At 34.3% G+C, this 14,369-nt stretch overlaps 1 protein-coding gene across 1 annotated transcript in view; it reads right to left on the minus strand.

Annotated features, from left to right (window-relative positions):
- metro (membrane palmitoylated protein 7-like protein metro) overlaps positions 1-14,369 on the minus strand; it is a 456,631-nt gene that overhangs the window by 199,379 nt on the left and 242,883 nt on the right. Inside the window, exon 10 of the mRNA XM_090408766.1 lies at positions 12,878-13,146. Within this exon, the coding sequence (XP_090264892.1) occupies positions 12,878-13,146 (269 nt within the window). The remainder of the gene's footprint in view (positions 1-12,877; positions 13,147-14,369) is intronic.

Raw genomic sequence — 14,369 nt, forward strand, 5'->3', positions numbered from 1 at the left:
AAGCTGTCTAGACAATTAAATCATCTAGCGTTCCTGAAACGCTGCCGGGATAATAAAGTACTCCCGAACTGTGTAAAATTTAAGCACCGGTTTGTGTCACAAAAAGCTCTCCGAATATATAACTGCGCTAGCTACGCGAACAAATCACCGCCACGCGGTGGCTCTTAGCAGACATTAACGAAGCTATTGGTGCCGTCAAAGATGAGCTTTCGCGCACTTTGAACCACGAACTTCGGTCGATTTTACATGACGTCTCATGTACCGCTGCCGAAAAAGAATTTAAAAAAATATGAGGCCGACAGATGAAAAAGTTCGAAAAATTAAAAAAGAACTCTACCGTCTTTCCAAAACCTGCTACCAACACGGTAATCAACCTTTCTTCAGTCACCCTGAAGCCTGAAGCACTCAACGCACTGTCACGTGGACACAACTTTGCCACTGCTCCCAATAAAATACCTAGTGAGGATATTATGATCCAGATCGAGCGTGGAATCCGCCACCTTCCACATCAAGTCGCCAACAGTGTAAGACTGGATGTAGCCTGTGTCCTTTCCAAAACAAGACCACCAAAAACCAACATATCAAACAAGGAATATAAAGCTCTACAGGAAATGAAGAATAATAAAGAATTAGTTATCACCAAAGCGGATAAGGGAAATGCAACTGTAGTACTTAACCAAAAGGACTACACAGGTAAGCTGAATGCTCTTCTATTAGATCGGGCCACTTACCTCCCTATCAATTACAATCCCACCAACTCTCAAATTAGAAAACTTCACAGGCTCCTTAAGAGAGTCACTTCTTGGCCTGTAGAAGTTACCAACAGATTAAAACCGTTTAACTCTATACCCCCCCCCCCGTATTTACGGACTCCCGAAAATACACAAAGAAAATGTGCCATTACGTCCCATAGTGGATGGCATTGATTCCCCACATACAAATTAGCTAAACATTTGGCCAAAGAGCTCACACACTATACTGGCAACACACCATTACACATAAAAAACTCAGCCCATTTCAAAGCCAGCATAGAAAACCTTACACTCCAACATACTGACATAATGGTCAGCTTTGATGTGTCCTCTTTATTTACAAATGTCCCACTCAAGGAAACTTTAGAGCTAATCCAAGCTAAATTTTCTCCCGATATCTCAGCCTTATTTCAGTTCACAATGAACTCAGGCTATTTCGTTTGGCAGGGAAAATTCTACAAACAAGTAGAGGGGGCAGCCATGGGTTCACCACTCTCTCCACCCTTGGCCAATTTCTTTATGGAGACCTTTGAAGAAAAAGCCTTAGCCTCTGCCCCAAAAAAACCAACCATATGGTTTCGCTACATTGATGATGTGTTCGCTATTTGGCCACATGGCTCTGAAACACTTCTCTCCTTCTTAACACACTTAAACAACCAACACCCCAGAATCAAATTCACTCTGGAAAAAGAGGAAAACAACAGAATCCCTTTCCTAGACACACTAGTCACCCGCCAGCCTAATGGATCCTTGGTTTTCTCAGTTTACAGAAAACCCACCCGTACAGGCAGATACATTCACCAACAATTCCCCCCCCCCTCACAACAATATGGAGTAGTGAAAACACTATACAACAGGGCTAAACTAATCTATTCAAACGACTTGGCCCTAAACACTGAACTAAATCACATCCTCAACACTTTCTCAGCCAATGGATACCCCCCCCCCCAAAAAAAATCCAAAAAATATTAGAACCTACAAACCACAGATCCCCCCCCCCCACACACACACGCACAACAAGGATTATTCTAAATCCATCACCATTCCCTACATCTGAGGCACCTCGGAAAAGATTACCAAAATCTTAAAAAAACATGACCTGACCTCCTGTTACAAACCTTACAGAAAATTGGCATCCCTTATCCGCTCCACTAAAGACCAACCACTTCCCCTAGACCTACCTGGTGTTTACCAGGTCCCTTGCAGTTGTAAACTGTCTTACTTTGGACAGGCAGGACTGCGAATATCAGAATTTCGGAACACAAGGACTACATCCGTTTTCACAAATACAGTCATTCTGGGCTTGTGGACCATGCTCTGGATACACGCCACAGAATAAGGTGGAAGAAAGCTACAGTGATACACCGTAGCAAATACAAATTTGAAAGACTCTTTACGGAATCAGCCTCAGCCCTAAGAAATTCTCCAAACCTCAACAAATTTGATTGTATGCGACTGCCCCAAATTTGGGAAGCATACATCTGCAGACCTTCAGTCCAATGGCCAAGAACACCTACTTAGCCCGCTAGAGGGCACCATCAGGAATGTTAGGAGAACAATAGCTTCATCTCTTCATTCCCAGTTTCTGTGTTGTAGTGCCTACGTGCACATAACTTTTTTGTAAGTTCCTTTAGAAAATGGCAACGTGACGTTGCCGAAATATCGGAAAATATTTATTAAAGTTTAATTTAATTTATATCCTTAACGACGTTGTTCTATTCCTTAAGTGTTTTAATAATGCATAACCAACGTATAAGCCTGTCTACGAGAACCAAATTCATGAAATATGTCATTTTAACTTAAATATCCTCTCCCTTTCATTTTTTTTACCTACTAATGTTAATATTTTGTAATAATTTAGTAATTATGCATAATCTGAAACACATTATGTACTATTTTCTTTCTCAGTAATGTTTTTACTATGAAGAATTTGTACTACCATCTGGTGTAAAACAAAAAAAAAAAAACTTTCATAATCAAACAGCAGGTTTTAGAGTAAAGAGACCATATACTACAATCTCCCAATTATTTGACTTTCAAATAACTAAACTTTTAATCTAACAGATAAGCTTAGGTGTCAACAGTTATTCATGACTTATTTTTAATGGTATTAACAACACTAAATCAACTATTTTATAAAAAGATATTTTATTAACTTGCTTATATTTAACAAATATGGTTGCATTAATTTGTCAAAAATTTGAGAGACTATTATCTTAAGAGCAACTCCCACATAGCTGCAATGTTTGTTTTACAGCATTAGAGAGCACCAAAATAGGACTTGAGATCTTTTATGGTTACAATTGTATTGTTTCATTTACTGTCGCGTATACATGCTGTGTTGTGTTCTGATGATTCTAATATGAAATTCAGCGAAATGTACAAGCAAGTTAATAAAACATCTTTTTATAAAATAGTTCATTTGGTGTTTTAATATCGTTAAAAAATAAGTCATGAACTAAACTTTTAGTTAACTAGTCCTTGGTTATGTTATTATGTAACTATATGTTCAACTAACCAATTCTTAGGTAACTGACCCACAAACCAATGCGAATGGATAACTGAAAGACAACTGTATAATAATGAACAAGGAAATTAACTCATTCATGCTGGGCATTATAAAAATTATTTCATTCAGTATTTGGTCATGGGGACAGGATGTGACAAATCACATCATGCTTCAAGTTTGTCTCATGGACACACAACAAATTGTTGTGTTTTTTTTAGCAAAAGCAATGCTATCTATTTTATTTTATTTATTTATTGGTTTCAGGACACACACACACATCAGGGACATATATTCTGGATGTGGTAGGTGTGCCATGGAATAGCAGTATCACCGATATTATATTTTTGTATTGATTCCTATTAAAGACTCCCCTAATAGTTTCCTGGCTTTGTATGATTCCTACACAATATACTAATGCTTCATGAAGAGGACACTTTTCAATATGTAAGCACTGCATCACATTTGTGTTAAAGAGCCCATGTGTGGTCACAAATAGGAACATCTTTGAGCCCTTTGAACAGATGGCACAGTGGGTCAAATTCTTAGTGTTCCAGTAGTTTTAAACCACCCAGAAGGCAAGGCATGGTGTGTGCTGAGACAATAGCACCCAGAAATCAGTGGCTATAACTGGTTATCAACCAATCCAATTGAATGTTGTCATTTGTCACAAGTTGCTGTTTTTGTTTTGCGAGTTTCATCTGTTTTTCATGTGTGAAGTGTGAACTGATGTATTTAGGACACCAATATAGACAAGTTTTTAAAAGACAATTTTCTATAAATAATTTATAACTTTTTTGCCCATATTAACAATAAGAAACAGTGTTGATGATCTACTAAATATCCCATTTTCTGGGACAATCATACAATCTGCAAAAGCCAGAGCTTTTGCAGATTGTATGATTGCAGTTGAAGGAGTAAGCCTTGTCCTTCTCTTCCAAATTTACTATTATATTTTATATTTACACCTTCAGTAATTCAAATATACTAACCAAATATAGCATTGTACATCATTATTATAATATTAAAGTATTCAGACCAATTCGTTTAATTTAACTTTCATGCATTGATAAAATGCAATCACAGTAAAATTGACATGAATTTTGTAGCATGGGTTGCATAAGCCAGACGATAGCACATCCAACTGAAATGGGAATGCAATACCACTGATACACATACATACATATAACTGATATTTAAAAGAAATTCTATCCTTAAATTTCTAAAGATGCAGATAATTATATTTCAACCAGCATGAACCAATTCTATGCTTTCAAACTGCTGCAATAAATCTGTGCATAGTGAATAAGTGCAAGTTGAATTGATTAATAATTTGGATACACATGCCAAAATTCTCAATGCAATGTAGAAAATAAGTAAAATATAGATACCTATATTTTTACTTATTTTACTCATTAGATTGTGCCTGTATATGCAATAGAATTGCATATACAAGTGCAATACTATTTTGCTAAAAATAGGAGTAGGGGCTACTGATTGCAATAACTGCCCTTGTTTTCTTTTGATATTTATGTAGAAAACATGCAATGGGATATAATCATAAAATACATACTATACATATATATTTCACTAGGTGCAGAAAACAAGCCATCTGATGTAATGCATATTGTTTTTAAAAGCAAACATTACATAAATGATCACTCATCCTACTTTGTATATTACCTCTAAATTTGCCTATCTTATATTGCTCTTGACACATTCATACTGGGCTGTTTTGCATATATTTTGCATCTGGCAGGAGCTTGCTTGGCCATTTAACATGTCCCTTCTGCATTGGGCAGGCACATTTTTATTCATTGTCAATATACATGGCACACCAATTTCAAGTTTTTAAAAGCAAACCTTACAAACTCAAAATAAGAATACATTGCTTTTGAGATATTTTCTACACCACGAAAACAGTTTACAAATATTAAAAATTCTATCAATAAAACTTGAAATTGGTGTGCCATGTATATTGACAATGAATAAAAATGTGCCTGCCCAATGCAGAAGGGACATGTTAAATAGCCAAGCAAGCTCCTGCCAGATGCAAAATATATGCAAAAACAGCCCAGTATGAATCTGTCAAGAGCAATATAAGATAGGCAAATTTAGAGGTAATATACAAAGTAGGATGAGTGATCCATACATCTGAAAGGAAGGTATCACAGAAATTATGGGACAAATTAAGTTGAGAGAATATATAATGAATTAATTCTAATGTTTATTCTCTAAGAATGAATGCTTGATCAGCTAATGCATTTTGTATTTGTTGTAGGCATAGGAAAGTTGAGGAATGTAATTTAACAGGTAGCGGTTAGCCCACTGCCTTTTAAATCTGAGCATCTCAATTTGTGTATTTAACAAAAAAAAAGTTACATCAGAAGATAAGATATTTAGTGCATTAAGAAAAAACATGGACTGCAATTAATCAAATCCATATTTTTCTTAATGAAGATAAACTTTTCTACTGCGAAATTACAATTTTCAGCATTTATATGAAATATAAACAAACTCTACTCCTTATACATTTTGTTATATTGAAACTTATGATTCATCTTCTGTGAACCACTGTTATCTATTCTTAATTATGCTAAGGAGGAATGCAGCTTTCACCTGCTTGTTATTGGCAATGGATTTACTGCTTGTTTGCCCTTATGGTTGGTATAAAGCAAAGATAGTTTTTTGCTTGTGTTTTCTTTTTATAATAATTTTTTCCCCATTTATATTTCAGATGGTAATATACTTTATTCAGTTGTTAAAAAATGAGTAGAGAATCAAGAAATATCTTTGATAAATAAATGTAAGGTGATGTGGATTATCAATGACTGTATCCAAAAGTTTATGCACATATTTATTGTCCTTAAATTATATTTTTAGTAGTTGTTTTAGTAGTGGGTAAAAAAAAGTTCATACATGCAAGAAGACAATGTAAAATGCATATTACACTAAAACAAAAATGTATACCCCTAATTCCTGGGAAACGAATCTGTAGTCCCTTTACTACTGTTGTTGGGGAGCAAATCTAGCTCCTCTCCACAGGTTGCATACTGTGTAATGCTAAAGAGTTAGCACAATTAGGCAGTCAGCTTATCCTGAACAAGATCTCCTGACATTTGATCACATGCATATACACATCAGTAATGGCTTCTCAGAACCAGATGCAAAAGGACTTTGCCAGTTTAATGTAGAGTATAAGCAGAGCTAGAGACTGCCTACCTTGACTTTTATTGGATAATACAGTTGACATAGCCACTGTACAAGAAACTCACATTGCTAGTAAGGCACAACTACAATCAAGAGGAAATATTCCTAGATTACTGTATTAGCAGACAAGTATCATAGTTTATACAGTACAGCAACTTATGGGTAAAACTCATTAATCAACACTAATTTTATATCTGTGAATGATGAAAATCACATATTTACTATAATTGCTGAGGTTAACAGTATCAAGATTATTAAAGTCTATATGTCATTATCTGTCTCAGGGCCTGACTTTGTGCTTCCTATAATGGAGCATCTCACCATGTATGTGGGGGATTGAAATATCCACCATACACAACAAACTACTGAGATAATGAGACAGATGGTGTAAGTATAGTGGAATGGGTTGACATTAATAACATGTTTTGGATTTTTGACTCCAAAGACACATCTACTTTTAAATCAGGAAGATGGGGTAGATAAACTAATCCTAACCTATGACTTCCACTACAAAAGGCATTTCTGGAAATGCACTGCCTATTACATGATAGATACTTTCACACTTCCCACATTCCCAAAATCAACCTATTCTACTGGAAGTCAACACCCAAATACCAGTAATTCATTCCTCATTTGTGAATACGATTACAGCCACAGCAAAAAATATGACCCTATGAGGATTTTGTATAGAACATATACCAGAATGGAATGAAACACAAAAAACTGTATAATGATAATCAAGAGCAGATGTGGTCAATAAACTGTTGTTTCACGAACCAGAAGGAGCTAGAAAAGATAAGTGAGACAGTCACAAATTTGAATTTTTAGATATTCTAGTCTAAAATTCAAAAAACTGGGTAGTGCTTCATATTGTGTTCAACCTAAAGCTGAGGTCACCTCAAATCATATATCTAATCATCTAATTAAAATGTCTAGAGCTAAGTCAGATCATTAACATTCTAAATTCCTACAGCAAAAATTATCATTGTTTAAGACAGCATTTCCCAGATTTTTCCTACGATGGAACACTTCACAAATCTTGAAATTTTCACGGAACACCTTGGTTATTTTGTAATGTATTAATAATTAATTATGGCGTAATCATAAAGTATTAGTATACTTATGTATACGGTGTGACATGTTGACAAATATAAAATTACATTTAAATCAGTTATCAATCATTGGACTAATGATATCTTGTAGAATATTGTAGTTTCCTCAGGTCAACATCATTAAATTAATTTGTGCTGATTTTCATTAACATATAGCATTCTGATTAGCAAAAATTTATAATATTATTATAAGTACTTACAAGTGAATGCAGACATTTTCTCCTGTGTGCTGGTAGTTTTCCCTTTCTTTTGTACATCCTGGAGATTGCTTTGTAGGCTGGAGGTGGAAGAATCTGTTGCATCACAAACACCTTCAAATAAGAGATTTCTTAACACCAAAAATTAAAGTCCCTTGTCTCTTATTCATATTGAAATTAAAATCTGTAGGCCTATTACTTTTAAAAAATCATGGTACTATGGTTTCAAAACAAGCACTTTCACCATACAATGCGAACTTGGGAAGAAAGTATTCAGTATTACTAGATTTGAGAACCAGATACAGACTACATTGATCTTCAATTTCAGTGGAAAAATTTTCTTTATACTTCCTTGCTGATTGGTCACTAACATTTGCAACACAGATGTTATTTCGCTGTTTTGAGAACAGAGGATACGCCACCCATTGTTGCAATCGGCCTGCAGGCAATTTTTATGACCAGTCATAAACAGCAGCATTCCCTTACCCTGCTCTCTTTGTATCTTTGAGCAGCATGAATTCAGTTGGATTATTAAGCCAAGTGATTCTATCTTTTTTTTCCCCCTTTACTGCCAATTCATATTCTTCACTGAACTATTTTTTATGCTGTATTTTACTTTGAATTCCAATTGAGTTTTCTGCTATCCTTGATATGATTCCAGATATTTTCATTCTCTTCCAGTTGCATATTTTTTGATTTGTTTTAACTCATACTCATATTTCCTTATCTCTTCTGCTATATCTAGTTTGAAGCTTCAGATATTATGCAATTCCTAGGTCTTTTACTAATTATGATATGGTTTAATTGATTGAATGTATGCTCATCAAGAGATTTCCATGTTTGTTTGTGTATATTCTTCTTCATAAACATACTGCTGTTTATTATTAAATTTCTGGATGTGGCCAAATTAATTAATCTTTCTACATTAATATTTGTCTCTTCGTGAAGGCACTGGTTTCCAATAATTTTTTTATATATTTCTTCTTTTCCAATTTTTGCATTGAAATCGCCTAATAGAATGATTATATCCTGCCAAGGAATTTTTGCTAGGATTAATTCCAGTTTTTCATATAGAATTCATCTTTTGACTCTTCTGCAACTTTTGTAGCACCAAAGCTGCAGAAGAGTACTTGTACTCTTAGCTTGCTTATTCTTTCATTAAAAGTTTCAAATTAGATCAGTGATGATCACAAATTTTTCCTAATGATGAAACCTGTTCCAGATTCATGTTTATTACAGTTGTTTCCACCATAAATTAACAAAAGGTTCTCTTTCTTCAAATTTCCTTCTCTTGTCCATCATGTCTCTTGTATTACTACTATATCCATTTTATCATCATCATCATTATCAAATTCCTGCCATGTACCCTCAAGGGGTGTACAGGATATGATAGTACTACATGAAAAATTTACATCATTACTAACTTCCTATCTACAATTTTCCTCCAAATCAGTCTGTTACTTATCAAGACTCCAACATTATCAGATCTAATATTTCTATTGTCTAAGGCACTTTGTACAGTATCAATCCATCTATATCTTGGTCTTCCTCTGGGTCATTTTCCTGCCAACCTGGCAGAGAAAACTTGTTTTGCTAATCTTTCCTCGCCCATTCTCTTTAAGTGACCATACCACCTGAGATTAGCTTTGCTAATGCATTCCTGGATGCTGACAATGTCAAGTTCTTTCCTAATATCCTCGTTTTTAATATGATATTGCCATCTGTTCAGGCCTCTAATCTTTCTAAGGACTCTCCTATCTGCGGTCTCTAGTTTTTGGACAAGTGTTTTACTTCTGACCCAGCTCTCAGATCCATAAGTTAAAACTGGTTTGAACACTGTCTTATATACAGCTAATTTAGTGGTCTGACTAATTTCTCTCTTATTCCATATGAATTTATTCAATTGACTTCCTACCATACCAGCTCTGTTGATTCTGTTGTCTATTTCCATATTTAATTTACCATCTTCAGTAAAAATCGTGCCTAAGTAGCTGAAACGTTTTACTTGTTCCACAGGTTCTCTATTCACAAGGAGAATTCAAAATCGTTGGCATTTTCAACGATTTTGCCTATTTTCATTGTCTTTGTCTTTTTATTGCTGACCTTTTATCTATTACAACAGTTATTCAATTTAGTCAGGGAATCTTGCAGACTTGTAGCAGATTTATTTAGAAGTATAACATCATCTGCATAAAGCTGAGATTAACATTTCCAATTATGACATCAGGTTTAATACCACTTTCCTTCATAATATGATCCATATAGATAATGAATAACAGAGGGGATAATGTACATCCTTGTCTCACACCAAATTTAACATTAAACCATCTTCCTGTACTTCCTTCAATCCTAACTGCTGATTTACAACTCAACATTCATTTTATGTCTATTTAATTCATGTATGATTTATTGAAATGCTCCAACTCTATACAAGTTTCTGACATTCCATGAACCTATTCGTAAACCATTATTCCAAAGCCTGGGTCAATATCCATTTAAGTCTGTCCAGTGAAGATTACTTGGTACATGTTTTATGACTTCTTCTTCTCTTCCATCTAAAACAGGTTGAGTCTTCCATTGAGCAGGATCTTCCAGTCTTCTCTATTCCTTGCTTTTCAAAAAAGCTCATTATAAGTTCTACATCCTGAAATGTTCTTTATTGATTTCAGCGAGGTGATTCTTGGCTGAAATCAATTTTTTTCCCCCTAATATTGTCTTCTTATACGATAATTCTCGTCTAACTGTGCTATTTGTTTTCTTTTCCATCCAACTTGTTTTATTTATTTTTCTTATGCATTTCATTTCAAATGCCAACAGTTTTTTCTCTTCTCTTTTCTTAATTGTCCATAATTCTGCTCTATAGATAACTGTTGGTATAATTATTAATTCATATAATTTGATTTTGACTTGTTTAGATATCTTGTTTGTTTTCCAGATTTTCTGTAATTTTCCCATGGTGGTCCATCCTATCGCTATTCTGTGTTTGATTGTGTCGAGTGCCTCTATTGTTTCTGTTAGTTTTGATCCAAGATATGTGAAGTTATCTACTTGTTCTAATATAAACAAGTAACTATTTGTTTTCCATTTAGGATGACTGAGATGTTAGTTTTGTTCCTCTCTATTTTTATCACTTTTGCCTTTAATTATCATCATGTCATATGACTAGTTGATTTATGAGATGGGGTTGTCAGCCTCATGCTCAACTCCTAACCTGAAGGACCAGGATGACTCTCTTAGTCTGAGCTTCCCTTAGTCTGTAACCTGTCCAGCTTGGGAAGCCCTGCTGGTAGGAATACTACAGCCAGTATAGCTCACTGGAATGTGCAACCCCCCCCCATGATATGGAGACATCATGGGGGGAGGGGAGATAGGTCTACATATAGAACTATATTTTTCATTTCTGATTGGCTCCAAAACATTGTCAGATGGACAGGGCCAGTGATGTGTTATGACATGGTAGAACCTTCAAAAACAATTGAAAAACATTTAGGTTAGAATTGATAATAAAAAATATTTTGGGCAAATAAATGCTTCTGTGAATTCTGCATGCTCCATCACTGGGGTATGAAATAAACTAATTACTGCTATTTCTTTTGGGTTGCAGTGTTGCAATTAATTGGATAAAATGATGTGTGCATATCATATCCTGCCAATGGATATATTTCATTATGACAAAATAAGTGATAATGGACAATAAAGATATAACGATCAGCATTTCCCAATAGATGCTATAATAGGTTGTAAACATATTTATGACATAGAACAGAATTGGCATTGCATGAATAAAACTGAAGATTAAACAAATTCCTCTTCTGCTTTTTTTACTTTAGAACTTTCAAAGTTCACTAACATATCTGTATCTGACAGTTTAACGTCTTTTATCCTTGTATGAAATTCTATGGAATTTTTTTTATTGAAGAGGTTGAGTGTCCAGTGAGAGGACGAAGAAGGTTAGACAGGAATCTTAATATTTTATGTGGGACTGCCTATAGAATCCATAATAGGTCTGAGTGGACAGTTACTTTTATGTAATTTTGGTGAACCATATATTCTGGGAGGCTTTGCATGATATGTTCCAAGTCTTTTGATAGTTTCTTCATCTATTCCTTTTTCATTCATGATGTTATTTCTCCCTCACCCACATACTAACTCTGTACAAATTCCAAATCCACCTACTCTTAGAATACTGCTCGTGTGCTTGGGGTGGTGAACCTAAAACCTCACAAAAATGTTTTCAATGGTATTCATAGCACAGAAGTTCTGCTCATACATTATCCCATTTTTTCAGATTCACTTCAACCTTTATCTCAAACTGTTTCAGCTCTATGCCTTTTCTATAAGTACTTTCATGTTTGCTGATTCACTGAAGTGCAAACACCACTCCTCCAATTTCCGTTAGGCCTATTAAAACAAGAGCAGCAGCAGCAACTGCCTAACACCCCTTTTCAGTATAACTGAAACACACCAAAATGGCTCCCCCCAGTTCTCTTTTATTCCATCTATCTCTGTCCTATGGAACAGTCTTTCTCATAAATATTTTCCAAAAACAACTACAACCTTAAACTCTTCAAGAAAAACACCAATTTCAGTGATGCATACTTTACCTTTTAACTACAAAATCTGGATGCATTTTTTTTTACCCCTATACATAATTATATGCAACCAGATACCTTTGGTGTTTGTAGATGTGGTGCTAGTAGAAATAATGTAAAAAGATGCAGGAAGATGAACAGATACATTAATGTGAAAGTATATAATGTAAGTCTATGAAGAACTTATTTTTACCATTTCACAGCAATATCTGCCAGTAAATATTTGAAATAAAGCTATTGGCATCCCCACTTCTTCAACTAAAAAAAACCTAAGTTATTAAGTCCATGAGATTGATAGAAAATATCAGACCAGAAATAATGCTGATATGAATTAGACAAAAATGATGGAATGAACTGCTATTCAAAAAGATCAAACAAATCGATTACTTAAGTTTTATTTAACAATTAATTTATGTATCATGTATTCTAAAAATGTATTAAGCACTACATGTGTAAGAAATAACTAGTAAATAACATCAATCACAACAGTAAATATAGTCTGGTCTACCTTTCTTGTAGCTGCCTTCCAGGAATCAAACCAGCTCTTGAGTTTCTTTCTCCATGTTTTCTTGCTTGCCACCAATTAGGATCTTCTTGGTTCACAATGTGCAAAATATCCCCTCTCTGAAAGGCCAAACCAGCTTCTCTGCAAGGAATAAGTGGATCAGTTGATGGATCATAACTGAAATGAGCTCTTACACGTACACGACTTTCTCTACTTGGAACACAGTCATCTCCAGGAACCAATTTGAAGGTAATAGTGCCTTCTTTACTTTGCTGGACATTAAAATTAAAAAAAAAGTCTCCATTGCACAAGTTATTTCAATTAATTTTACTTTGCAGAATTAAATACAGTGCCAACATTTTGTATTATTATGAGACAGATCTCCATAAATATCAATCAATAAAAACTTAAATAAGTTTTAAACTTTTTTTTTAACAATATAGTTAAATAGTATTTCACTATCCACACAAATAATTCTATCTCTAATATATACAAATGTGTATATGTAGAAGAACATTCTATTCTGTTTCTGAACAATCCTCATTATTCCATCCTAATCCTTACTTTGGAGAAATGAGTAACATATAGTAAAATGTAATGCAATAGTGATCTTTTGAACATTTAATTTAAAATAAATTTTAATAATTACAACTTTCATTTGAATTTTTTCTTAAACATTTCAATATGGGAGGACTAGATTTTTGCTTGAGAGAGGTGAATGAGTGGAATGGGTTGCCAGAGTCAGTTGTGAATGCTTTTTCTGTTAATGGGTTCAAGGAGAGGTATGATAGATTGTGTGGATAGATTGGGTCTCACGTGATGAGTCTTCGAACTTCATGGAGGTGCCCGTATAATAATAATAATTACTGAAAGTTAGTGGGGAACTGCACATATTTATAAATTATAACAGAAGAAAAGACCTACTTATATTTCATTAACAGTTCTCATTAAGATCATAAAATTAAGGTCAATTTAAAACAAATTAAACAATACTTAAACATACGAATGAATCTTATAATGCAATAACACTGCTGTTATGAGAAAAACTATGAAGTCCTAACTAAATTCACACAGATACAATGTTGAGGTAACAGATATTCCACATAGCAAATCATCCAACAAGCTACACTAGTTTCCATAAATTAAGGAACAAAGAGAAAAAGGATGATAACTGAAAAACTGTATAACGAATTTTTATACAATTCGTTGAAACACATTATCATATCAGATGTGAAAGAAACAAAAATTGTAAATAGTTTAATTCAAAAACAAATGAGTACATGAAGACTGTGGTCAAAAACAGCAGGTCAAAGTGCCTATAAGGACTGTGGTCACCCCTCACAGCAATAGTGCTCAGTTGGTAATAACTACCATTGCTCCTGTAAAAGGTCGTCCCTCAAGGTTTTGAGAGCCACAACACATCTATCTAGAGCATCACAGACATATTCAACAGGATTAAGGTTAGAAGAGCTGGTTGGTAAGTTCATTCATAAAA

The sequence above is a fragment of the Typopeltis vanoorti genome, chromosome 2 (assembly GCF_054136105.1).
Source record: "Typopeltis vanoorti isolate ZY-2024b chromosome 2, IOZ_Tvanoo_1.0, whole genome shotgun sequence".
Taxonomy (NCBI): Eukaryota; Metazoa; Arthropoda; class Arachnida; order Uropygi; family Thelyphonidae; genus Typopeltis; species Typopeltis vanoorti.